The following is a 27,432-nucleotide window of genomic DNA, read 5'->3' on the forward strand; positions in this document are numbered from 1 at the left end:
ACTTACAAGGGACAGTGACGAACCGCTCACAAACATCCTGGGGTGTGTTCCATTGACAAGTTTCTTTGTCGAACACTCAAGCAAGCACTCCAACGAAGCGGTTGATAAGGAACGGCTGGCTTGGCAAGCGATAGCAAGCTGAACGGTAACGGAACACACCACCCCGGCCTGAATATGACGACTCAACCGAGCAAGACAAGGCGAAGCAAGCAATTGTCGCCAATTTTAGATCGATGCAAGGTGGCCATGGTAGAGTAGTTCGCGGTGGTTTTAAAAAATTTTTTTTTTCATCTTTCTGTTTTTTTTTTTTAATAATACGTATCTTGTCATTATGTTACTGTTTCCTGCTTCACCATCGATATTAAAACCTTATTTTAATTTAAACATGAAGAGAGAAAATAAAAAAACATTAACAGTTCGGTTTTCTTCGTTTATCTGCAATCATTGCGGCTTTATGTTATCGCGGCTTGTGGTGTTTTTTTTTTAGAACGTCTGTTTTAATCAGGAGCGGCAGAAAAGGGGGGAAAATAATAATATAATAATAATAAAAATAAACCGATCGTGAAGAGGATAATTGTTGGAGGAAAGGAAATTTAATCTGTGTCGTGAAACGGTCGTGGCTGGCTGGCTGGATTGAGAGGAGAGGAGAGGAGAGGAGAGGAGAGGAGAGGGAGAGAATGAGATAATTGAATAATTGACATGAGCCTGAGGAGAATCTGTGTTTCCCTGAGCGGGAAGATCCGGTTTGGAGGTTGAAGCGGATCCATGACTGGTTAAAAAGGGAGAGCGGCATGGTGCAGGATATATAACCAAGGTAAGAGGGAAACACCGCGACGTGTGTGATTATTCACCTTCTACCTGAACATAGTGAAGAGAACGTTAACCGGACCGTCTCTGGTGTCGTGTGTGTGTGTGTGTGTGTGTGTGTGTGTGTGTGTGTGTGTGTGTGTGTGTGTGTGTGTGTGTGTGTGTGTGTGTGTGTGTGTGTGTGTGTGTGTGTGTGTGTGTGTGAGATTGAGAGAGAAAGAGATTGAGATATATATATATATATATATATATATATATATATATATATATATATATATATATATATATATATATATATATATATATATATATTGTCTGTCTGTCGTGATACTCCTCCTTCAGCTTTGGACAGATTACATCCAGACGCCACATAGGATCAGCATGACCCCAATTAATGTATAGGGATGTATTTTTGCCCATCTCTGTCCATACCCACTCCCTTAGTTTGCAACAAGAAAACAACAAAATTTAGCCCCTTTTTATTAACCGCGTCGCGTTGCAAACGCTGGCTCTAAAATGGTTCTCCTTCTCCTTCTCCTTCTCCTTCTCCTTCTCCTTCTCCTTCTCCTTCTCCTTCTCCTTCTCCTTCTCCTTCTCCTTCTCCTTCTCCTTCTCCTTCTCCTTCTCCTTCTCCTTCTCCTTCTCCTTCTCCTTCTCCTTCTCCTTCTCCTTCTCCTTCTCCTTCTCCTTCTCCTTCTCCTTTCGGACGTGGCTCAAGGACACATTTGTCCTTGTTTTATATTATATTTATTTTTTTTCTCTAATTTCATCTCCCTAAACCCCTTTATCATCTTTGTCTGGCTAAGCTATGCTGTCCATCTACTCCCAACCCCTAAGTTTCTTTTTTGGAGGGGACTAAGGGAGAGACTAGCGTCCTGTCTCGAGGCCCAACAAAGCCCCAGAATAGCCTCCTACATAATTCAGCCATCTTACCAAGGTGGGCCCTGCGGCCTACGGAGAGCGAAGGGATGGATTGTGCGAAGGGGTACATTTCCTAACTATCCTAGCATTTATAAACTTTAAACTACCCTGGGGCTTTTCAAAGCGCCTGTCACTTTAAACTATCAGTTCTAGAAACCATGATTCCCGTCGCCTGTGTTGGTGTCCATTATAAGTTTGGGCCCTGCCCACAAATTTTCACTCGTGCCCTTGCACAATTTCATGGCTGGGCAGCGTGGCTCACTTGGCAGGGATTTCCATCCTGCCGGACTCTAACTACGGCACCCCCGGGCCCTGAGGCTGTCTCCCAGCCTACCTGCTCCCGATGAACGCGGGGGGGGGAGGGGGGTCGGGGGGTTGCCCTTCCTGGCATTGCCCCCCTCCGATGCCCACGTGGCATTTTGGCGCTACATGTCCCATTCCGCGGGTCGCCCGTGCCCACTACACTATCCCGGTCCCTTGGACCCTTGGCCTACTCTGGCCGACTAGTCCGGTGCCCAGGGTGCCCTCGACTCGATACTCACCTTTCAACAGCCACGCTCCCAGCCGGTCAATGAACTCTTGCACCCCTCCAAATGGGTTTCGTGCCTTCATACAACACCACCAACAGAACGACCTCCATTTGGTAAATTTGACTAACCCACTATCTAACATTACACTGACCCTGGGGTCACTTGGGTGGGATTCACTCCTTGCCCCACTCCTTCATTCACACCATGCATTCCACATTCACTCCACTCACTCACTCAGGCCCGCTTACCCATACTCATTCCATCGTGCTTCTTCCAATTTTTCCATTCACTCCACACTCTGGCTATGTTCCCCTAACTCTCTCGTGCTCCCTCATTGTCCCTTACTCCAATGCACATTCCATTTAATCTACATAGCTAAGCTACGTCCCCACTACACATTACATGTCGGTCCGTGTCTCCCAAATCCATTCTTAATCTCAATCTAGTTTCCCACTAACTAGTCCACGGGCCCCATGGAGGACGGCTCATGCCCCCATGAGGCCGGTCTATCTACGCTAAACCCATCCCGCTAAACTATTGGTCCTTTGCCCAAGCAGGATGTTTACCACATCCTGCGGGGCCGTGTACTTGGAGCGAGGCTTTTTTTTTCTTTTCTTTTTTTTTGTTTGCACCGCCAAGGTGGCAGTCCACGGCTCACTTGCTCGTCCCTTCCGTCTGGCGATACGTAGTGCCATGACATTACCCTGCTAATTGCACCGAGCACTCGCTTCCGAGGGGTCTGCCATGCAAGCCAACGCGTGCTGCTCGCACGTAACTCACGCCGCGAGGTCCCCGGTGACGTCACACACACAGAACCTGCGCGGTTTCCTGTGCAGGCCAGCACGATCGCATCATCCCGGGAACCTGTTCCGCAAACAGAACACACAGAACCTGCGCGGTTTCCTGTGCAGGCCAGCACGATCGCATCATCCCGGGAACCTGTTCCGCAAACAGAACACACGGCATGCAGCACGGGGAGCTTCGCACACGTGCTTACATGTGGACCCGTCCGTTCCAAATTCATACCACACTCACCTACATTTTCGCCATGCGGCCGGCTCGTGTCCGACGTGGAACGTTTCCAGGCCGGATTGCGAAGACGCGCGCGTGCAGGCCATGCGCGAAACGCACCATCGACCTTGTACGCGCCTAGTATATGCTGATGTGTTGTTATTTGGGGAATCGTCAAAATTTTGGGTTAATTTTTGCCAACCTAATTTTTTAGTGACTATGGACCATAAATTTATCAAAAATTCAGGTTGGCATTTTTTTGGCCGCCATCTTGAAATTTGATATATTAAAAACACATTATTGCCCATATCTCGACCAATAATAGTTGGATTTTAATGATGTTGATTTCTAAATATGTATAATTACACACTGGCCACATTGAACTACAACTACATTACCTTAACCATGATATCGAGTCACCAATTTAAAAATTATATCACTTTTAGTCTGTTGTAAGGGTTGAATTAGCAATTTTTCCTTATATGAAGAAATTTAAAGTGCAAAAACAGTTATTCATCTGAATCAGTTTCTTGATCTGACATGCAGTCCTGTTGGGTATTCATACAGCTCTCTGGATTGGCTTCACACTTGCACAATTCTGTGCACTCTAAATTGTTTTGCTTGCAAGAACAACGAGCATTACACAAACTTTTGCTGCAACCACACCACACCAATTCTGTAACTGATTCAGGGGCTGGAGGCATTTTGGACAGAATTGGTTTCAGTTCACTGGTAGATTCTCGATACCATCCAAGCTTTGTTGGGTCAAGACGACAGGGCTTTGGAACAAGTACTTCCTGCCACACATGGCACTGTAGATGAGCTCGGCGAATGTGTTCCACCATGTTCTTCCATGTTATTCTTCACTGCGCAAGCTATCTGTGAAACACGCTGAAGTGTGTGCTGGAATGAAACTCCTGCACCAGCATGGGATACAGCATCAATAATCTTCTTACTCCGTGTGGCATGACACCAATACAGGGACATGCCCAATGTCAGAGGAGTTTCAGTGCCACTGCGAAACACAGAGGAATCTGATTTGGGTTTGTATGTAACCTGTCTTTTTGATCTGTAAGCTTGCATCATCTGCTGTGATATGTTACTGCATGAATGTCTGATACTTTCAGACCGTACATTTGACTGGGCCGTGCTCTGTCCTTGAATTATCCAACCCAACAATATACTTTACTCTTCAGGAACAATAGTTTCACCAACCAAGGAACCTTTAAATTTCAAGCTATTATTCTGTTCTATTGTTCTCCGTATGATTTTTGCAGTAGTAAACATTGCTTGTACATCTTGTCTATCAGTTTTGTTTGCAGCATTATCTACAGCAGCCTCACGGGCCTTACTTGAGTGAATTAGTGATGGTTTCGGTCACATGGGCGTGTGAATTCCACTTCATCGATATTCTTTTCAATAATATCCTTCAGTGCAGCACGAGTGGTAGTTCTGTGTAAACCATACATCATCATCATACTGTCATAATCTTGTTGTACTTTATCAATGCCTATATATTCACCAGAGCTGAGTTTATCTGCAAGGCAACTGTTAAACTCAATTTCTGGAGCCAAGAAATTTACAGAATCATCTGAATCCTTTTGGTCTTTTTCTGCAACTGGTTGCTTGACCGGGTTGTATTTTTTCCACTGATTTGCCAGGCAGGTATTATGATGCATCAAATCTCTAGAAAGTGGGTCCTTTTGAATTTATCAGTTCACTGTGGTTCACCTTCCACTCATCATTGTTGCATTTTTGCACAATCACTGACATTTTTTCACCAACATTTTGACTTTGACATCTGTGAAGAATATCTGTATTTTTACCCTGACAAAAGAAGCACTCAGCTTTATTGAACTTCCTTATTTGGGAACGTGTGCATCGTACTGGTGCAGAAGAAGATTGTGTAGAGCTACAAGATCTAGGGCTACATGACCTCTCTTTCGCTTTAGCTGGGTAGAGTCCTGTGTAGCGAGGGCTGTTTCATACCGCCTGCTAGATCTTCCAATGTCTGTGACGTTAGTAGTTTCTGCATAGCATAGAGCATGCCACTTCGCATGTTGGTCCTTTAGCTGTTCTGCAGTTCTATCACCCAGATGGTTATGAACTCCAAGGAATTCCAGTTCACCTAAATCAGCCCTACGATGGACAGAATGCAGAAATTTTTCATATGATGAATATTTTGGGTGTTGTCTCAACAAATCACTGCAATGTTTTTGACATTTAATACACAGTTTATAGTTTGTATTGGTGCGTGGTCTTTTTGTAGGTGGCTCTCCCATCTTTCTTCAGGCTGTTGTTGCTATATTCTGAAAAAAGCAGAAACAAATATTTAATAAATATTAAACATGTGATAATAGGTATTTATGGGAAAATAGTCAAATTAGTTCATGATAACAGCTATGAAATATCAAAAAAGAACAAAATAATAATTTCATTATTTTGGCTGCCGCTATAAGCTAAAAAATGGCATTATTGACAATTTCCTTGTCAAGTTTTATATTTAGACCTTTATAAAGTATCACAAATGATTGCGAGCCCTCCAAAACATACATTTAGACACTAATATCATGTAAATACCTCTATCAGAGGGAAAGATATTGTCGGTAATGTGTTTTTACCCTCGCAAATTTCAAGATGGCCGCCAATAATTCAAGATAGCGGCCAAAAAATGCCAACCAGAATTTTTGATAAATTTATGGTCCATAGTCACTAAAAAAAAATTAGGTTGGCAAAAATTAACCCAAAATTTTCACGATATTACACAACAGCATATACTAGCCGTCGCGCGAACCCGGCACGGTAGCCAAATCCTTTGCGGCCTATTAGGCTCGCCATTCAAGTCTCCCGTCCAGATCGGTCCGTCGTCCATTTTCATGCAAGCACTCGCGCACGCCATGTTACTCACACCACTCACAGGTTTCAACACACCCGCACCACTCACACACTCCACCACACACTCCGGGACAATCACGCTGGGGATGGGAGTCCGCACAAGGGATCCCGAAGCCTCTACTCCCCCCAAACTCTGCATGGACCCGTTTGCATCACTCACCCGCTCAACCTCGTTCGGCCCGACTGGACCTATCAGGTCGCAGTCCACTTCGTGGGAGCATACCCTCTCCCTCTGTTCCTGAGAGAGGCTATCATGATGCTCGCACCGGGTCTCAACACATTCCACCAGCTCAACCTCATTGTCCCCCATTATCTCTACTTGTGTGTGTCCACCTTTTACTTTATCTAATTCGTCCCCCTCTTTCGATTTCTGCATCTCCGTCACCTCCTTTAATTTTTCTGTAGTCCCCTCGTGTCTCACCCTACACATTTCCCCAATTATTGTCATGGCGTCTCTCGTCATCCCGAACTCACCCATCTCCATTGCGGGCCGGACACAATTTGCACTCCCTCTGGTCGGTTCGGTCGCTCCGCCACGTGGTGCCGCCATTATGCCCTTCATCCCGTCCAAGCTCGCCTGCAGGCTTAACCCCATGCTCTGCATCTCACCCCGCTGTGTTCGCATATCGCCCCTCAGTGTTTGCATATCGCCCCTCATCTCATCCATTTTGCTTTCCACTCGTTGCGCATTCACATTCATTTCCTTTATATTTTGCGCACTCGCATCCATTTTGTTTTCCATTCTGTTTTCCATCCTCTGCATATCGCTCCTCTGTTCGTTTTGCATCTTTGTCAGTATTTCCACTAATCGGGTCATGTCGAGTGGCCCTGACAAAGCCGATTCGCTCCGTTCGGGCGCGGTTTCACTGGGGACCGGGGGTGGGGGGGGGGATTTGACGGAGGGGGCGCTCGTGCGCCGCCGCCCCCACCGCACACTTTACGGCCTCTGCGTCCAATCACGGGGAAAGTTCTTGCATGGGGGTGTCCTGGATCATGGATTCCTCTAAACCTACCATTATCTCTACACCCACCTGCTTCAGCTCATCTTGGTTCGCCATGTTGCGTTCCGGGAAATAAATTTTAAGATGCTCATAGTTTGGGGGAACGGGGGGTTTGCTCCTGACACCCCTGATCTGAATCCCGTGAATTTCTCTGTGGAGACGGAGGGGCTGAATCGCACTCCTGAACACCAGTTGTTGTGGGGCCCAGTATCGGTGGTGAGCATGACCGCTAGGGGGAGCAGTAGAGTCGGCTCCTCCGAACACACCAGAATTTAGATCGTGACCCTCGGATAAGTCCGAAGGTACGGGTCCCTTCCAGGACCATGAATCGCCAATAATTCGACCGCGTGGAGTAGGGTTAATTGCCAACTTCAATATACCTAAGTATCCACGCAGCAAAGCTTACCGGGGAATTCACACCCTCGAGCGGAACGAGCCTTTACCGTGTGTAACCCGAGCGGATGGTTACTGAGGTCCGTCGGTCCAAATGCACAATTACGGCAACGGCCTTCCTAATTCCCAATATGCACCGTGGCAAACCAATGGCAGAAATGACAAAGAACGAGCTGGTACATTCAGCAAGGGAGGTATTTATTAACAATAGTCGGGGGACGAGGGGAGCACGTAAGGGCAGAGTTATCCGAATAAGCAATGCAAATAATGTACAACAAAAGGTACTTAACAATTCTACTTATAGACGGGGCACACACACACACACACACTGGACCTCAATGGCTGCGCCCTTTATTTGCACCTTCAGCTCGTTAGGGAAGACAAGCTGAGGGGAGAGAACGTGCTGGCTACCTGGCCGCGTTCGCGTGGCTCAACGTCCGCACCTTCCCGGAGCACCAGTCGCCAAAGAAACGGACCAGGGCAGCCGAACCCAGAGGAGGCGAGACGAGGTGATCTCCCGTGATGAGAATGTTGACCTCTTGTAGTAATGCGCCAGATGAGATGCCTCGGATGCGCACGATGTAGCCAGCCGCAGACCAGACAGAAGTGCGCTCGAGCAGACCGGACGCAATTATTAATCCTCTTTTCCTTCGTCGTCCTTTTGGGGCATGGTCCGCTCCCCCGTCGCCTGCTCCCATTGGGTGGACGGTGTGTCGCGGCTCCGCCTTCTTGCAAAGGACCGCCCGGCTCGGGTCTGAGCGCCGCCCATTAGGCAGAAAATGACGCATACCCTTATTTGGCGCGCAGCCAGAACGAAACACTTCGTGACCATGGGAGTGCGAAATCCACACCGCCTGGGCTATGGAATTCCGCCCACATGCCGGCGAGCGCACGAAGAATTCCGCGAGCAGAGTTGTTGTTGTTGTAAAAATCCTATCTATAAAATAACAGCACAGCGCACGTACACTTAATCACCCGTAAAACAAAGGACGGGACCCAACCTAGAAACACATACTTACCGATTTCACTGATCTATAAGGACCTGAATGTTGAGTGCTCATGGCTTCCAGATTCGTAACAATATTACACAAGAGATGTTATGAAGCCACATATGCCTGCAAATAGACGTGAAGTCTGGAACAGCAGTGATGACTGCCACTGAATGGTTGATGACTCACCTTCTGAGAAATACCGCAGTCGAACACTTTTTACCCGATCGTGCGGATGTTGCTAAGATAGTTGCATCACTTCCTGTCTCAAATGCATGGCCTGAGAGAGTTGCAAGTACCCTGAAAACTGGCAAAAGCAAACTTTGAAACAGGCTGACTGGCTCGATGTTGCAAGCCATTATGTCTGTGTGCATTCATGGTCCAGCACCTCTCGTATTCAGGTGAACCAAATGTCTCATGCAGAACATTTCAATAATGTGGCTCCCACAAATACAGGATGCCAGTGTGCAGACAGATCGCACGCCTGGTTGCACAGTCTGAATTCTCAGAATAAGTGAAACTTACCACAAAATAAAGCTATTTGGAAAGCCAGCACTATATTCTGATGAGGACTCTGATTGATCTGATGATTATTTTTTGTTAGTTCTATCCCTCTGATGTATGATCACAAATGCTGGCCCTATGGGCTGGGATATATGTGTTTGCTTGACCATGTGATTCTGTCTTTTGGCAGAAGTGTGTGCATATACATTAGAATGACAAGCTTTGTTGGACTGTGTACTTTGCCTTAAGGTGGAGTGCTGTCCCTAACTTTGTTGCAATGTTTCATATGTATATATATATATATATATATATATACCTTTCATGGAAAAAAAAAGTTGCTGTCATAATGATGGCCAGCAGTACCCAGTTATTGTATGACCATGCATTTGAGCCCTTTGGTTATGTTTGTTTCACCAGTTTTATTGGACTGTGTACTTTGGCATTGAGGCCAGAATGCATACCATTATAGGTGTTTTACATAGAGGGTGATTCATCAATGTGTGTGCCGTCCCTCGGCGCCGTGGCCAAATTCCAAATTATTCCCCTAACCAGTAGAGGGCATTGTATCAGCGGCACAGTCGCACCCTCAGCCAATGATGCTACCTCACAGCTGCATATGAAGTGTACGCACAGATATTGAGGCGTATGCACAGAGCCGCTCACTCACCTGTTTCACAATTCAACATCCTTTTGTGCTGTTGGATATTTATAGCCCTTTTTCTTCCCCTTCCCCACCTGCTGCCCTGCCTGGTCACAGCTCGTCGGGCTGACCCATGAAGCTTTCAGGAAATGGAAGGTCCTACATGTCTATCACTTCAAGCCAATTTATTGCTTTCTGCCGCGTGTGCTTGAACTCTCACCTGGGGCTCTTGTGGCGAGTCCGTGTGTGGCGTGTGAGAAATGGCTCGTCTAGAATGTAAAGAGAAAAGAACATGTACTTAAACTCACTGTTACAAGACATATCTATCCACATACTGTACCTACATACAGTCTATTCTTAACGGCTAAACAGAATACGATGAGACGTAACTGGTTTTACCAAATGTATTGCTGCTTCGTTCATCTCCGGGGGGGGGGGGGGTTTACAAGTGGCATGATATATTATCAACACCCATCCACACTTGGAAATACTCCCAACGTGAGTTGAAGGAGTGCTTTGTCCTGCAGTGTTCTGAAAATAGGCTGATGTGAATGTTTGTTTGTATTTATATACACACGAGTGCATACAGAGACAGATTTGGACTCTAGATACTGCGGAGTAGCAACACTAGTTTTCAATGGAAGAGCAGTGTGTATGATGCAGTCAAAATAATGTCATGCTTGTGTGCTTGGAATCGAGGAGGGGTCCACTCTCTCTGGCTGGTTACTACGAAGTGCAAAATGCTACCATCTGTCTGAGTCCCATGAGGATTGTTGAGTTGGATTCATCCCTGCATTTTGGATTCAACTTCACCACGTACAAGCTTTCTGCTCATCCCCATTCCTTTTTTTTCCCCTTTTTATTTCCACCCTTTCAATAAATAGTCATTTGTGTGTGTGTGTTTGTGTGTACATACATGTATCTTCTGAAACAAGTGAATAATACTCACTTGTTTCACAATTCCAAAAGTGAGTATTACTTCTTTGTATCCTTCCAACCATCCTTTTATTTTGAGTTCTTGATTGATGACTGTCTCAAAAACATTGTGGTTGAGGAATTGAATATGAAAGACATTTCTTTCGCTTTTCATCATGGCAAGGTAAGTTTGGAGAGGTGGCACAGCTGTAAACTTTTAGCTGCTTCTTTCGATTAACTGTCATTGCTGTGTGCAGTAACTCTCATGTGAAAAGCTGTGTGCAGTACAAGAAAGAATGGGATATAATTGTATTACATCCAGGGACTGAAGAACCACAACCACAACAACCACAATCGTCACCATGACAACCACCACAACAACAACCACCTACTGCCAAATGGGATAATGGTTATCCCATTTGGCAGTAAGTTATCCGATAACCTGTTAGTTTCAACCCTTGACTCATGGTGTGCGGAACCAAGGCTCAAATGCCATATGTGATTGTCCACTCCAAGCTTTAGATAAGCATAAATGAATAGAGGAAAATTAATAATTATTGAGAGTGAATCTTCTGATGCTTATCATTTGTGCTGTTATCCTATTTGCTGGTGAGGGAAATGTATGGATTTTGTGGATGTCATTTTTAGTTTGTGAAATTTGAAGGTCAATCGATTTGAAATGCAAACGCAACTGTAAATTGGATTTTATATCTTCCTGTGCTGTCTTCATCCGTCCGTTTCAATCTCCATTTTGATGGCCGTTTCATTTTGTTTGCTGTTTTGATGATATAGGCCTTGCCATCAAAATGCCTCGCTGGCATCCTGCTATCCTCCTGGCACTAGCCAGCCTGCAGCTTGCCTGTACACTCTTACTTTTGGCCAGCGAGCAAGGAGGCCGAGCCCGTCGATTCCTGGCTGCCTTATTTACTTCGGAGGAGGATGGCCCTTTCGACTATTCTCATCCTGTGGACGTGTACACAAACCTAAGCGCTGGGCTTGAGAACATGGGTGGAAAATCGATCGGAGACCAGGTTTTCTTGTCACCTTGCCCGGTCGTGTCTCCCTTGCTCTGTGAGTTGCCGGTGCCAGTGAGTCGATTTTCCTCTCGGCTTTCATGACAATTTTGCTTGACCGATGTTGATCTCCTCTTTGTGTTTTGTGTGGTTTCAGTGGGACCCATCTCGGTGCAATTGTCTGGCCCAGTGAACCTTTCCATTGTTTCACGCCGAAATCCCTGGGTGCTGCCCGGCGGTCGGCACAGTCCCCCGAGGTGCAAGGCGCGGCACAGCTGTGCTGTTGTTATCCCGCATCGGAATCGTGAACCACACCTTGCTTTCCTGCTGTACCATCTGCACCCTGTCCTCCAGCGTCAACAGCTCCACTATGCCATATATGTCATTCAACAAGTGAGTGAAAATTCCTATCGATTGAAGCTTGCTTTTCTCTACCTTCAGTCGTTCTCTTTTCAGATCACCGATTGGCCTTGACTATAAAAAGATAGAACCGGATAAATTTGGCTGACTTGATATTTGCTTGATTGTGAAGTTTGTTCTCGTTCTATTATTTGTTTTTCTGCTTTAAAAAAATTATTTATTTTTCATTTCAGTCAACATTGAAACTTTATTGTAAAGCAATTTTGTTATTCCTTTCAAAACTGTACAACTTAACACCATGTGCATGTCTCCTGCCTTTTAATTTCACAATTACTCTTTTGATAGAGGATGTGCTTTGAAAAGGATTTGAGCATAGTTTTTTTTTTTTAGATTTTTTTCAATAGTTGCTATAACAATCATTACATGATTATGAAAAAAAAAACCTAATTTATTCCTATCTTCTTAATCGTATGCAATGCACAATTAAATGGATGCCAATGGCATTGTTGTAAACTACAGTTAACTTTTGCCCCGAAGCATTTACTATTAATTGTATTGTGAATCCCTTCCCATATCTTCTTATCCACACTCAGTGGGATCTGTTGTGTCTATTTGTTCCCCGTCCCTCCAAGAAGGTTGGAGATGGGGGACATTAAAATGAGGACTGATTGACCAACCGGTCATCTGTCCATGTACTTTTGTGTACGCGATATTTCAATAACCGTTGAACATTTAGCTTTCATATTATTGATATATATTACTCGAGACATTGTCTCAACCTAATTAGATCACCGTTGTGATTGGCTGAATTATGTTGCCATGGCAACCATCTCAGTAACTTGGATTGTGTGCATGATATTTCAAAAACCGTTCAACATTTAGCTTTCATACAACACAGATCTATCCCTCATACCACCCAAAAGGCAGGGGATCAGGAGTAGCAAGCAGCTCCTTGTGGTTTGTTTCAGCTCGGTCTCGGTTTTTCTTCCAAGAATACTTCCAAGAACCATGATGTACTCTAATATATCGATATATGCATGAGAGTGCGTGGCATGTGAGACGGACAGTATCGAGGTGAAGAAAACCCTGCCAAATGTAGTGGCAAAACGGGCATTTTTATCTCGACCTCAAATTTAGGTACAGACAATGTTGTTTGACTGATCTTTTGAAATTTGAGGGTGCTGAATTCAAATCTGTCGGGTGCCACTTCATCACTCTTGGGGGAAAATGAGATATTTAAGATGGTGTCCAAGATGTCCGCTCAATACCATTTTTACCATGACTCATCCTCTAATGATGATAGAATCACAATTCTTTCATCAATTTGTATGTTTTAGGGTCCAGGAATGCAATAAAGATATTGTTAATCATGTATCTTTATCTGAAATGAAGTTGGCGTCCAAGATGGCGGATCAATACATTGCATATCATATCGTGACCAAGCCTGGTGTTGGCTTAGTGGTTAGGGTGGTGGCTTGGGATCCTAGGATCCTGAGTTCAAGCCCCATTGGCCACTAAATTAAAATACACCAGGAGGTTGACTCAGTCTATCATCCTTTCGAGGTCGGCAAAATGAGCACCAGTGGACTGGTAAGGGGGACACTGCATCAGCAGAATAGCCATGTCCCAACCAATGATGCAACCAGCAGCCACAGGCTGCACTCTATAGAGAGAGAGAAAGATGTGTATATATATATATATATATATATATATATATATATATATGTATATATATGTATATATATATATATATATATATATATATATATATATATATATATCGTGACCCTTGATCATCACCGATGAATTATTTTTCAAAATTGTTTGTACATTGGTGTCGTGGTTGCAAAGCAAGTTCTGTTTCTTGCTGCACAGGTATTTGGGATACTGTTAGTAATGCTAGAATCTGACTTCTTTTTTCAATGCAGCAGCCAATATGACTACTAAAATATTTTTTGTCCAACCGTTAGCTTTTCATTGGACCTGAAACTTGTTGTAATGGTATAACTTTTCAATCTTCTCAGTCTCTGAACTAATAATAAAGCCTTGGCATATAACTGAAATTGAAAATTTAATATGCAAATACTGGCAACAATTTGAGGCTACAGAACCCTAAATGTACTTGATAGTAGTCATGAGGTAGTCCTTTGTGATTCCAAATAACTTACAACAACTTTGATGTCTTGTAAAACAGAGTGCCGGTTCGCTGACTAATTTGCATCTCGAGGGGTACCCAATAAAAGTTAAAACATCCTGAAAGCGCTTCATAATACACAAACTTGTGATTGTGTGATTTAACTAAAAGTTTTCAGCCTAGGTTTTCTTCCTTCAGGTCAAGCATATGTCCCTGCATATATGTAAAAAAAATTGTCATACAGTCCCTTCAGTTCAAAGTCACAAATCATAACAAACATGTGCTCGTGAGTTCTTGAAGGTAATCAGCATGTGCACTTGGTTCACAATCTTTAGTATCATTGTTGTGAAGTATGACTTTAGGCAATATTTTCATCATCTTCCTTGACATCAAGTGTTGCTTTTGTTCTTTCATTTTAACATTCATTCTCGGCATGACGTGCACAGAAGACTGAGCAAGATAATTTGGCAGCAGCACAGCTACAACGTGTGGCTGCGCAGCCACACTTGATTAGTTTCAAGATCCCTTCAGGAACAGGTGACATCTGGAAGCAGCAGACTTGACGTTTCATCATTTGCCCACCCAAACTGCCTTGGATCCTGACTTAGTGACCCATCTACCCACTCAGTTCTCCATACCATCTTCTGATAGTGTGCTCTGCGCACATCCTGTTCAAAGGCTGCTGTTGTTGGAGGGAGTGTTTTCAGTTCAGGGCCTGATGTCAGTATTGGAGGACATTTTCCATGTCCAGACACGAAATCTTAGAGCCTACTTGTTATCAGCATCAAGTGAAGCATGGACATAGTATGCAGCAATAAATCTTGTTGCTTCAGTGATGATATCCTTCATTTCACAATCCTCTTTTCCGAGCTTTTCAAGGCAATATCCTGACTGCATTGTCTTTATGACTGGTCTTGTCAATACCATAGAGAGAAGCAACTGTATCACATTCTGATAGCATGTGAGCAGCCAAGATGTTTTTGATGAGACCACTGTGTATTTCAACTGTGGCTTTGATGTCCACTGTAGACCTTGAGGGACTGGTTCCCACTATGTAAAGTTGGCAAGTAAGCTGTTCTGTGAAATAGTAGTGCATTTATAGCACAAAGACATCGGTGTCATCGCAGATTGCTCTGATACAGTTCATACCCTGTGCAGCAAGAAATAGAACTTGCTTTTCTATCATGACATCTGCATCTTCATGCAGAGTTTTAATGTCTGGTCTGGGGATGACAGCAACCAAGAGGATCTGCACAGGTATGGGGTCTCCACCAGTGATGATCAGCTTCCTTCCATTTTGAGGAAGGAGTAAAGGAATTTTTGTCAGTTACTTATAAGCCAGGTCGATCAACTGTACTTTATTTTTTGTGACTGTCAATGCAACTTTCTGAGGTGGCAATTGCATGTGTAGTGTTGGCCGATGATGGTGAGTGGCATTTATTCCTGCTCTTGACATCCTTGTAGCATCTTTGATACTGTTAGGGTAGCATCGATCAAAGATCATGTGTACATTTGTGTTGTGCAAAATTTTATAAAGGTAGACAACCATGTTCTTGAGGAAATCCGCTTTGAAACATACCGCTGTATGTGTGTCTGATGTTTTAGTGGACACACAGTTCTTGTGAAAGTACACAGAATGAGTGCTACTACAGTCATGCAAGCTAACCTCTAATTGTTCATGGAACCAATCACCTCTGACTCGACTTGCTGCTGTAATGCTTTCTATTCTAGCTTGTGTGCCAGTTATAAGTGCTGAATTTTCAACACTACAGCCAAATATTGCTGTAAAGCAGCATGCAGGTGTCTCAGCAGTGGCCATCATTTACATCACCTGAAAATAAAGAAATCAGTTGGTAGAATGTAAAACATCATCACCACAACTACACAATCTCAGTCATTTTTCTTTTATAGCCATTGTACTATGCTGCTTCATCAGCTAAGGAAGAGCAGATTAATTAATTTAACAAGAGATGTATGGAAAATTTTCTGAAGCGGTATCATCAAAAATTTATTGATCCACCATCTTGGATGCCAAATTAGTTTCAGATAAAGATGCATGCTAAACAATAACTTCATTGCATTCCTGGACCCTAAAAACATACTAATTGATGAAAAAATTGTTATTCTATTATTAGGAGCTGAGATGTGGTTTAAAAAAAAAAAATTGGATTGAGTGGACATCTTGGACGCCATCTTGAATATCTCATTTTCCACAAGAGTGATGAAGTGACACCCGACAGATTTGGATTCGGCACCCTCAAATCACCCAGAATCGGTCAAAAAAACATTGTACCTAAATTCAAGATTTTCTCATTTTTCCACCAGACTAACATGGCTATGTAAGTACAAGGCCGATTGACACTGCGTTTTATGGTGATCAATAAAGCCTCCATGGTCTCATCTGCGACTCAACATTATCTTATTACAGTGTATAAGGGTGATGTACGAGACTACTTCAGTTGTGCTAAACTTCTGGATTTAAAAAAAGAAAAAATTTAAACGATCTTTAATATCATTATGTTATTTAAAATGAAGTACTGTATATAATTGAGCACTTAGTGTGGCCCATCTAGAATATTGTGTGCAGTTTTGGTCACTGCATGTCATGAAAGACACAGCTGATATATTGTGTCAGGCTAGCTGATTGATTGCAGGCCTCGCTAGACTCAGCTATGAACAGCGGCTGAATGAGATCGGGATTTCTTTAAACATGAGAAAGGCAAGGGATATGACAGAGAATGAAGGGTTAGAGACAAAATAAGCAAAGAATCATTATTCAGCACAATACAGTGATCGGACCAGGGGCCATAGCCTGAGAGGAAAGAAGTGAGAGGTAAGATGGTAGCAAGGCAGAGGTCTTTTACTCAGAGAGTATTTAATGCATGGAAAGGTAATAGCAGCAGAAACAGTAGATATAGTCCATGGGCCAGACCAGATATGGGTACCATCTCTGGTGGCAAAGTCTCACTATGTTTGTTTGATAGTTTAGGACCTACAGATGAGGAATTGAGGTGATAGCAGTGTGAAATTGGCAGCTTTCTGGTAGTTTTCACCTCTCAAACATCACCCTACCACTATATTTTGAAGACCAAAATTTGGGGGTAGGGGAAACTAAAATGACTGTAGTTTCGCTCTGGATGGGTCTATCTCAACAATATACCACTCATAATGTCTGTCAATGTACCCTCTATCTAAATCAAGGTTTATGCAAAATATTTCATTGTCGGTCACCAGAGGTCAAAAGGTCACCAATTTTAGGGGTTGCCCAAAATTGATCATAGGGCAAGTCATGTTGCAAGAATAAAGTAACAAATCACCCAATGGTGATTTAAACACTTGGAATGCATATTTTAGAGGTCTTCAGATGATTCTAAGGGGACATTATTAAGTTGCTTTTGTAAAATTTTATTTCAGAGCAATTGATTTTGAACCGTTTCTTGGAAATACCTAAAATCCAGGGTTTCGTGGGTAGGGGAAACAATAATGACTGTAGCTTTTTGAGTGGATTGACCAAAATTGTATGTCTATGTACACTCTCTCATAATGACAACTAGATTATGCAAATTATTTCAATATGTAGGTCATCAGAGGTCAACCAAAGGTCACAATTCTAGAGGTCGCAAAAATAGCCCAGAAGAACATGTATTTGACTGAAACACAAGTAATGAATGAGGGAATGGTGTCTCAATAGTTATAGAATGCCTATTTCTGAGGCTGTGCGAGACGATTGTGATGTTTTTATTGACTCAGTTTGGTTTATAAATGTGATAGACATAAAATCTGCTTATGATTTCCAGGGTTTCAAATTAACGCATGCTCCTCTTAGTTTCGAGTTTACTCAATGGATGGCAATATTCAAGCTTTTGTTTTAAGTTTCATCTTGAGAATTTGATAATCAATGTAATCCATCTTTTCACATCTTCTAGTTGACATACGATCAAACAATGCAGGTAAGATTGTAAGGACAACTTCCTCGATCTAAGACAGGCTGCATCTTGTAACCTTACATGTAATATAAACAGAAAGGTGTAATTAACAGCATTAATTCAATTACTTAATTCAACATGTGTTGTTCTCTGTGCATTGCATCATTTAGGTCAATGAAGAGGGAGTAATCATTATTAACCTCCGCCATCGAAGATCGTAGGTTACTGTTTTCACCCCTTTCTGTTTGTTTGTTTGTTTGTGAACAGTATTACGGAAAAACTCCTTGACGGATTTCGGCGAAACTTGGTGGGGGGACAAGATAAGGTATGGTCCAAGGATCATGCCATAAGATTTTGGACTTGGTCCAAAATCCAATATGGCCACTATGGCAGCCATTTTTGAAAAAAATTTGAATTTTTTTTTTTGCATTTCTTCATGTTTTAAGTGATTTCCAACCCCCACCCTCAAAAAAAATTGTTAGAGAAAAAAAATTTTTGCAACTTTTTTTTTTCAACAAAATTTCGTTTTTTTTTTTTTGTTTTTTTTTTTTGTTTGTTTTTTTGCATTTCTACATGTTTAAGTGATTTCCAACAAAAAACGCCAAAATTATAATTGCGGCTGATTTTGGAACTTCAGGTGGATATACCCACGTAAAATCAATTTCTGTCTCAAGGAATCTAGTTATGATGAATGAATTGAGTGTGTAAAAGAGAAAGTTGCAAACTATAACTCTGTGAGCACTGTTGACGTCAAATTGAATGAATAGGATATCAGGTTCACTTGAGTGACCGAGCAGTATTGGCGGCGGAGGTTTTGCACTCTACCGAGTGCTCCCCCTCTAGTTTGTTGTGCATTCAGTTTTAAATTGGACAACTTTTCCATGTTATCAATTCCTTCTTTCATTGTGTCTTTTAAATGGTTTAATGGTATGTTTCACCTTCAGTTTTCTTTATAATGTTCCAACAATTGTAGGCCAAGATTTAAATACCAGTGGATCAAACAAATGAAGAAACAATAAATCAGAATACCCAGACGTCAGGTGGCACAAGAGGCTTTAGCTTAAACCCAGGTGCAATTTGTCGTTATTACGTAAATGCCGAATACCACAGCATGTTTCTTCATCACCGAAGAGCAATGCTAGGGACTCGTTCCTCCACTTCGAGCCATCCGGATTTGCAGAAAAAGAGAATTCAAAAAGACGAGTCAGCCATCCAATCACTCACTGATCTTATTCAGAACTCTTTAATAAATCCCTACAGATCAGAAGAGGACTCTCTCGTGAACATTTCTACTGGCCCGTTGGCCCCAGCAGATGTTGAGAAGGACCTTTTCACTGCTCAAAGCATTGGCGAAAAGGCATACCAGAAGTTCAAGACTTATCGTCTTGAAAAGGAGGCACCGGATGCTGTAGATTTCCATGCAACTATTAAGAAGCAAAAGCTAAAGACATTTGCAAATGTTTGCACAAAAAAAGTGCAATGCAAAGGGAAAGAGGTCATCCTACGAGCAGATCGCAATCTTTTTGCCAGAATTATTGTTATCGCACAAGGTCGTGAGCTGGACATGCAGGAGGTTCTGTCTCATCCACTAGGCCCATTACCATGGGCGTTGGCAAATTAAGATGGGTCGCTAAGGAAGACTGAAAAGGCAGCACTAATGAAGAAAATTGGGGAAAGCGTCCCTCCTGAAGAAACCCTCCCACAGAACTCAGCATGCATTATTGATGGCATGAGCGTTGTGCAGAAGTTAAATGTGCAAAATATCACATTTGCTGAGGTTACAACGTCTGTCCTGAAAGTTGTCTTGAGGGAAGGTGCGATGAGTCAACGAATAGATGTTGTATTTGATGTGTATAAAAAAAGCTCCATCAAGAACGCAGAAAGGCTCAAAAGGGGATCAGGCAGCGGCATCAAATTCAGCAGCATTGCGCCAGGACACAAAATTTAAAAAATGGAGGAACTTCTTATCAGAAGCTAACAATAAGACAAAACTTATTGAGTTTCTGGTTGCAGATTGAAAAACTGAAAACAAGAGGAGCCTAATTAAAGACAAAGTTCTTCTCGTGACATGTGACAAGATATTGATTGGTGGTAGTTGTGAAATGGGTGAACTTAAGTCCTCTCAAGAAGAGGCAGATACACAGTTAATACTTCATGCGAAGCATGCCACTGACACTGGATATCAAACTGTAATTGTTATTTCTGAGGACACAGATGTATTTGTGCTACTACTTTCCTTTGCAAAGGACATTCCGGCTACCTTGTACCAAAAGAGGGGAACAAAGACGCGTACTCAATTTGTGGATATTTCCCTACTCGGGTTATCCCTTGGAGATTAACTATGTGGTGCACTTCTCGGCTTTCATGCTTACACTGGATGTGACACTGTAAGTTCTTTCGTTGGACGAGGCAAAACAGGACCACTGGACAAAATGCGATCAAACAGTCAATTCCAATGTGCCTTCTCCAACCTTGGAAGTGCATGGGAGACATCAGATCAAATGTTTGATACCTTGCAACATTTCACATGTCTCATGTATGCATCGTCCACAAAAACTGTTCAGGTATATCAACTCCAATACGAGGTGTTCTTTGCCAAAAGAGGGGAAATAGAGTCAAACCTTCTTCCACCTTGTAAAGATAGTCTAACAAAGCATGCCCTCCGTGCCAATTACCAGGCAGGAATTTGGAAGCGTAGCCTGGAGACAAAATCAGTAATTCCTAATCCAGAGGGAAATGGATGGGTAAAAGGTGATAGCAGTTAAATTGCCATCGACTGGATGGCCTGGAACTCCGGCACCTGAAGCTGTGTTGGAAATGATGGCCTGCCAGTGCAAATGAGTTTGCAAAAAGGGAGAGTGTGGCTGCATAGACAATGGGTTGAAATGTACGCCGATGTGTAAATTACAAACTTGCGAAATGAAGAGGATGAACTAGAGATGACAGTTGATATTGAATCAGATTGCGATGATGATGATGATGATGATTATGAAGATTGAGAACTCGAAATACTGAGGTTACTTTCCAAGCCCTCAACATCACCTAAAGACATCTAAAATATAATTTCTGGAAGTTGATATTACTTTTTGTTCATTTTTACTACTTTGTTTTAGTAGAATAAGTTGTGCTAAAGACGATTTTGGCAGCCTCTAAAATTTGTGATCTTTTGTCCTCTGGTGACCTACATATGGACATAATTTGCATAATCTAGTGTGATTATGATGGAGGGTACATAGACATACAATTTGAGTGGTAGATTATCAAATTTGCCATATCCACTCCAAAGCTACAGTCATTATGGCTTCCCCTACTCCCAAAACCCTGGATTTTAAGCATATACAACAAACGGTTCAAAATCAATTGCTCTGAAATAAAATTTTGCAAAAGCAACTCAATAATGTCCCCATATAATCATCTGAAGACCTCTAAAATATGCATTCCAAGTGTTTAAATCACCATTGGGTGATTTGTTACTTTATTCTAGCAACATGACTTGCCCTATGGTCAATTTTGGGAAACCCCTAAAATTGGTTACCTTTTGACCTCTGGTGACCTACATAATGAAATATTTTGCATAAACCTTGATTTAGATAGAGGGTACATAGACAGACATTATGAGTGGTATATTGTTAAGATTGACCCATCCAGAGCGAAAGCGAAACTACAGTCATTTTAATTTTCCCTACCCCTAAATTTTGGTCTTCAAAATATAGCGGTAGGGTGATGTTTGAGAGGTGAAAACTACCAGAACGCTGCCAATTTCACACTGCTATCACCTCAATTCCTCATCTGTAGGTCCTAAACTATCAAAAAACATAGTGAGACTTTGCCACAAGAGATGGTACCGATGGATCAAATTATCAGGTTTGGCCCATGGACTCGTAGGCTTAAATTGCAATTAGATAGGTACCTTAAAGTATTTGAGATAGAAGGGTATGAGGGATATTGGTGGGACTTTTAAGTAGCTTGATTATGGATGGTTGATACTGTGTTCTCACAAAAGAACCGCCTTCGCCCCAACCCCACCCCCCCCCAAAAAAAATTGCCTTTTTATTTGAATAATTAAAATTAATATATTTCGCCATTTTTATTTTGACACCCTTGGGATTTTTTTTTTTTTGACACCTTGGTGTTGTTGTACAAGCACGATGGGCCGAATGGCCTCCTCCTGTGTTGTTTCCTTGTGTAACACTATAATGGGTATCATCAGAGAGTATAGTCAGGCAGCAATTGTATTCTCCCTCGTTTTTTTTGCCAACTCTGGTTTCTCATTTTTTTTAGGTTTGTCCACTTGTCAAGGAACAAAATTCAACTTGTTGTCAAGTTCTCAGACATTTTTGATACAGTATTGACCTATCCAAAGTATCGATACAAAATACGCTAAATGGGCAAAAACTGCAATATCTGAACCAGATGTTTATGAGATCGTAATAAAAATAACTCAAACTAAATGTTTTTAAGCAGTATTTAATCATTAAAAAATACTTTTCTGATGTTCATTAATACATGCAAAAGACAACAATAATTCACATTTTGATAGAGTAAAACCCCATTTGTTCTTACAATATAACACCACCTAAATGTCAAAATTGAGGCTGCACATCACTTATCTCAAGACTTCTTTTTAACATAAGTAGGTCAAACTGCACAATCTTTTCTGCACAATGTACCTTTTGGCTTGTATTTAGCCATAATTGCACTAGATCATGTACAGTTATCAACTGTAGTTCTCAAATGCAAACATGTAATATGAAAGTACTTAACTGGAATATCAGTCTGTCTCATCTATATCTACAGGTTTGTCCAGTACAATGTTCTCACATATCTCTCCACATCCACACAGGTCTGTGCATACCAAATGGTTCTTCTTGCATCCACATGATTGTCTGTTACAACCAGTTTTGCATTTACATTTCCTTAGCTCTAACAAGGCCTCTAGGGCTGGTGCATTTACACAGAAGACTGGTTTGAGGTGACCCTCTACTGACTCCCAGCAGTAGTCCGTAGGTGAGGGTATTTTGGGACAAGGTGCTTTAGATAACTTCCACACAAGAGCCATATAGAAAGCTCTGGAAGTGTGTGGCACTAATGTTCCTCGAGTTGGGGGTAGCTGCTGGCCCTCTTTACCTTTTTGTGCAAATAATGCCCACCGAAGTTCTCCAACGATATTCTCACTGATGTTTGAGGTTTTGTATAGTAAACACAGATATCGCTCTATTTGATCAAAGATACATGTTGGTATCTCTTGTGTCAACCCAAATGCAGTAAATGCTTTCAGAATTTCATCATCAGCTTGCATAAATGCTTTGAAGTGACTTAATACACCTTTGCCAGCAAATGATCCAGTGTTCTCTGTTCCCTTGAAAGCATACCATCCAATGAGTGCTTCTGTCCTCTTGGGTGACAGTCATTGGTAGCAATCTTTGATGGATATTCTGTCACTCTTTTTTCTGAGAAGTATGGTTGACTTTGGAAGCAATGGAAAGTGACCTAAAAGGAGAACAAAAACATCTGTGTCAACTGAGAAGACATCCAGGGTGGATTGGGGGTTCTTGTCCATGACGTCAAATGCATTCAGAAGAACAAGCTGGTCACCCTCCTCAAGGTTGTGCTGACCCATTGCCATCTCGGGCATACTAACAATGTCGGACAAAGAGTGATTAGCTTTCATTGTTGTATGGTGCATAACTATCACTCTCTTTGGCTTATTTTGGTAGTGACTGATGAGTTTATCTGACAGATACTCTGTCAACTCTGCCTTTGTGTTCACATGAGAGAGAAAGGTCTTCAGGTTCCTTATTTCGGTGTTGTCATTAACATGATAGTGAACTGGTGTTGTTTTAACCGTTCGCTTCTGACGAGTTGTTTCCTTGAGAGAACCAGTAAGGTACTGATCAAAAACAATCCTGACCTCCTCATATGAATCACTCATGTCAGCCACAATGTCAACAAACCTCTTTGCAAAGTGCAAGGCATTTGACATTTCAGGAGTTTTTGGCACCATGTTCACTATACACATTGCGTCAATTATCAGGACTGAGGATGCATCCCTCTCTGGTTCTGAGATGGCCAGGTCGTCTGGCAATGGCAATGGTACATTCATAACTGCAGATACCAGTTTGGATTTGTCTGAGAGCATTATCATTGATCCATCTGGATGAAAGTTGGAAGGTGGAGCTACACTGAATTCAAACTCTGTAATGGCATCCTTAACAGAAAAGTCAGTTCTAGTCTTGCACACAACAAGTAATCGAGACAGCAGTGACCTCTCCTGTTTAATGAATACCAACTGCCCTTTGACTTTAGTTTATACTGTAGCTCCTACATCCTTGAAGTACGACCAGTTCTTTTGAGCATCCCAGAAATTGACTGATTGTTCCACCATCCGAGTAGAGACAAATTTTTCCAATGCCTCTCGCCCCAATTTGTCACAGTTTTCAATGTTTTTGCACACACTGTCAGGTGTAACAGCAAATGTAACAAGATTGAACATATCACGTTCAAGAAAGGGATTGCCCTGTCTGGTAAGTACCTTGGAAACATTTGCTGCAGATGAAATTATCCTCGTACCTTTTGCTCCAACAAGTTCATGGTGAAGAGAACTTGGCTGCCGTGTTTCGATTCCAGCATCGTCTTTGAATTCCTGTACAATTCTGCATAGTGTGGGGGCTATAATGAAGTACTTCTCCATGGCATGCTCTTTGCCTGTGATGCCAATAAACCCTCCTTTGACCTTAATGTTCTTGTGCTCCTGTTCAATACCATGGTCTGGATCAATTGCAGTGAAAGGAACACTGAGTTTTGTAATAGAAAAGTTGCCTTCATCTAAAAGTTTCTATGTCTCAGGATCTGTAGTTTGCAGTTCCAACATGTCGGCAACATAGTGGTCCCCATCGTCCATAGTTGTACTGGTCATGAGCATGAAAATAAGGCAACAGCTCCTCCACCTTAGCCAAATGAAGTGTCCAATTGCACGTCCTTGTAGCAGCAGTAAACATCAATAGAACCTCAACCTGATTCCTGTAATTTGTTAGGAATTTGGAGATACCTTTTGCTTGTTCCTTCCACTCATTTAGCCTTTCAAAACTATTACAGGCAGAGAGTGTCTGATGCATTTCAGCCACTTGTGATTTGAATTCCCCCAAAGTGGAATCAGTCCTTCTATCTAAATATGCTGCAAAGGCATCAAGTACTTGGCTGATGTGGTGCTCAAGAAATGCTCTTTCGTCTTCTGAGAAGATTACCTGTATACACATGGTGAAAAGTGCAATCAGTGTAACTATGTGAGCTTCAATGCATCTGTATATGTGACGACCATCCAATATTTGGCATACTGTAGCTGATCCATAGATACCAGCTTCTTCACATGCCAGATCAATGCCACTTCGTTCTATGTACTTTCCCAGGCACTTCAGTGCTGCCATAGTTATATGTAGACCTCCAAGCCTGATGCACCAGTTTGCTTTATAATCCTTGAGCTTTACTGCATGGTCATACAAATCACCATCAAGGGTTATAATAGGTCATTGCCCTTCACCAACAGTAATGCAGTTGAGTTTTTGAGCATGCTTTAAAATTGTGAGGAGCACTGGCCATTCTGTTGGACTTCTCCTGTACAATGGAGCAACAATACCAACATTCCATACTGGTGGCTTGTCGTGTATCAACGAATTGAAGGTGGACCAAGTGGGAGATTTATGACATCTCTCTGGCAGTGTTCTACATGCACTATTACTCGTGCTACTATCTTTGGAGGAAATCTGGGGTTCACTTGAAGGAGACCTGGCTGCTGTGGAAACATGTTGTGACACAGATGTTTCACCTGAGGTTGATCTGATGTACTCGTCTGACAAGACCACAATTCCTTGATTGAATTCCACTGATTCATTGAGGCTAGATCCAACTTCAGTCCAAGAATCTGCATCTTTACGTTTATCCACTATCTGTGCCACCAGAGAGCTACACATAAATAACCAAATAGTGTCACACTGTGTGTAGTCAGTAGATACCTGTTTCAGGGTGTCTAACATGTTATGTAGGTTACTTGATGAGACACACTCGGACTTACTGGCTTATCACAGTTCATATATGGCATATCTAATGTGTTTTTCAGGGCTTTGTCTTGAATAGTCAAGTCAAGTTTGAGGTAATTTGTAATGAGAGGAGCACCATCCTCTGATCTCTGGGCAATCAACAAATCAGCACCATGAAAGAAACCTGCATTACTTCCCAGGTCAATGTTAAAAATTGCAAACAGTGGTCTGATTCCCTGCTTTACAAATGGAGGAATATGTACACCTTGTGTGTTGGTGTTGATGTCATCCACGATGGCTGCTGCCATTCTCGTTGTTGTCCGCTCAACCTCATCGTAGGTAACAGCAACTTGCAGGTTATTCAGTGTCTCTACATCAGATGTGGACCTATTAGCCTGATATGAAGTCAGAGCAAGACCAACTGAAAGTGGGGTTGTCTTCGCTTTTTGAAATTTGCCATCGGCTTTTGCTTTGTATTTCACTTGTCGCTTCGACCTAAATGACGATATAATATGTTGAGCAAGATTTCTCGAGGATTTTTCTATTTCAATCTCTCGAGTTACATTGAGATTCGTATGAGGCCCACTGATCACCCATTTCAGAAATTGTTGTAGCTTCGTAGGTGTATTGAAGTCAAGAAATGATCCAGTAAAATGCCAGTCATCCATTTCTGTGATTTCCCTGCGAATAATCTGAGATGCCTTGAACACTGTTTCCATCTCATCTCCTCCGACGTTTTCATGCATTTGCGTCATTAACTTTTCCTTAGTCTGTGTTGAGAAAATTTTTTCTGGCTTTGGTCCACGCTTTGCAAAGTCTATTCCTGGTACTTTTTCCAGCAAGATATTCTTGATATATTTCTTGTAAGATGTTTTAGGGTGTGTTGTCACACCTTGTTCTTCAAGAAGGAGTTTATATGTGTCCTCTACAGAATTCATGTCAAAGCTAGGAAATTCTGATTCACTATCATCTTTAATCATAAACTCTACAATTTGTGTTATTTCTATATCACACACTGCCTTGATAAAATATTGACAGCTGTCAGTAGTAGATGTGGATGAGCCCATAGCTCTTGTTTCATTTCTCAAGCAATTAATATGATATTTCATATTTTGAGCAAAAGCATCTTTTTCATTGTAAAGATAAGCAAGTCTAGCAGCAACTTCCTCACTTTTAGTGGACTCCTTGATTGCCAAAATTTTTTTCCCCATATCACTGGAGGAAACACTATGCACTGCACTATTTTCATTGCTTTGGCAAAATATGCAAAGCTCATGATCAAATGTTTTTCTCGTTTTAGATGAAGAAGGCTCAATGCTTGTTCTCCCGCATTTCTTACTTTCCGCAGCTGATGCTATGT

The 27,432-nt window shown here is 42.2% G+C and overlaps 1 protein-coding gene across 3 annotated transcripts in view; it reads left to right on the forward strand.

Moving 5' to 3' along the window:
- The first annotated feature begins 438 nt into the window (after nucleotides 1-438).
- B4GALT3 (beta-1,4-galactosyltransferase 3) overlaps nucleotides 439-27,432 on the forward strand; it is a 34,456-nt gene continuing 7,462 nt past the window's right edge. Inside the window, exons 1-3 of one of the 3 annotated variants that reach the window (XM_085866241.1) lie at nucleotides 439-814; nucleotides 11,399-11,677; nucleotides 11,777-12,012. In XM_085866241.1, the coding sequence (XP_085722367.1) occupies nucleotides 11,413-11,677; nucleotides 11,777-12,012 (501 nt within the window). In that variant the 5' untranslated portion in view covers nucleotides 439-814; nucleotides 11,399-11,412. Of the gene's footprint in view, nucleotides 815-9,827; nucleotides 9,848-10,287; nucleotides 10,508-11,398; nucleotides 11,678-11,776; nucleotides 12,013-27,432 lie in introns of those variants that run through there. The other 2 variants (XM_085866229.1, XM_085866249.1) reach the window with 2 other exon arrangements.

Source organism: Eptatretus burgeri, chromosome 2 (assembly GCF_056783735.1).
Source record: "Eptatretus burgeri isolate ZD-2024b chromosome 2, Ebu_testis_v1, whole genome shotgun sequence".
NCBI classification, from domain to species: domain Eukaryota; kingdom Metazoa; phylum Chordata; class Myxini; order Myxiniformes; family Myxinidae; genus Eptatretus; species Eptatretus burgeri.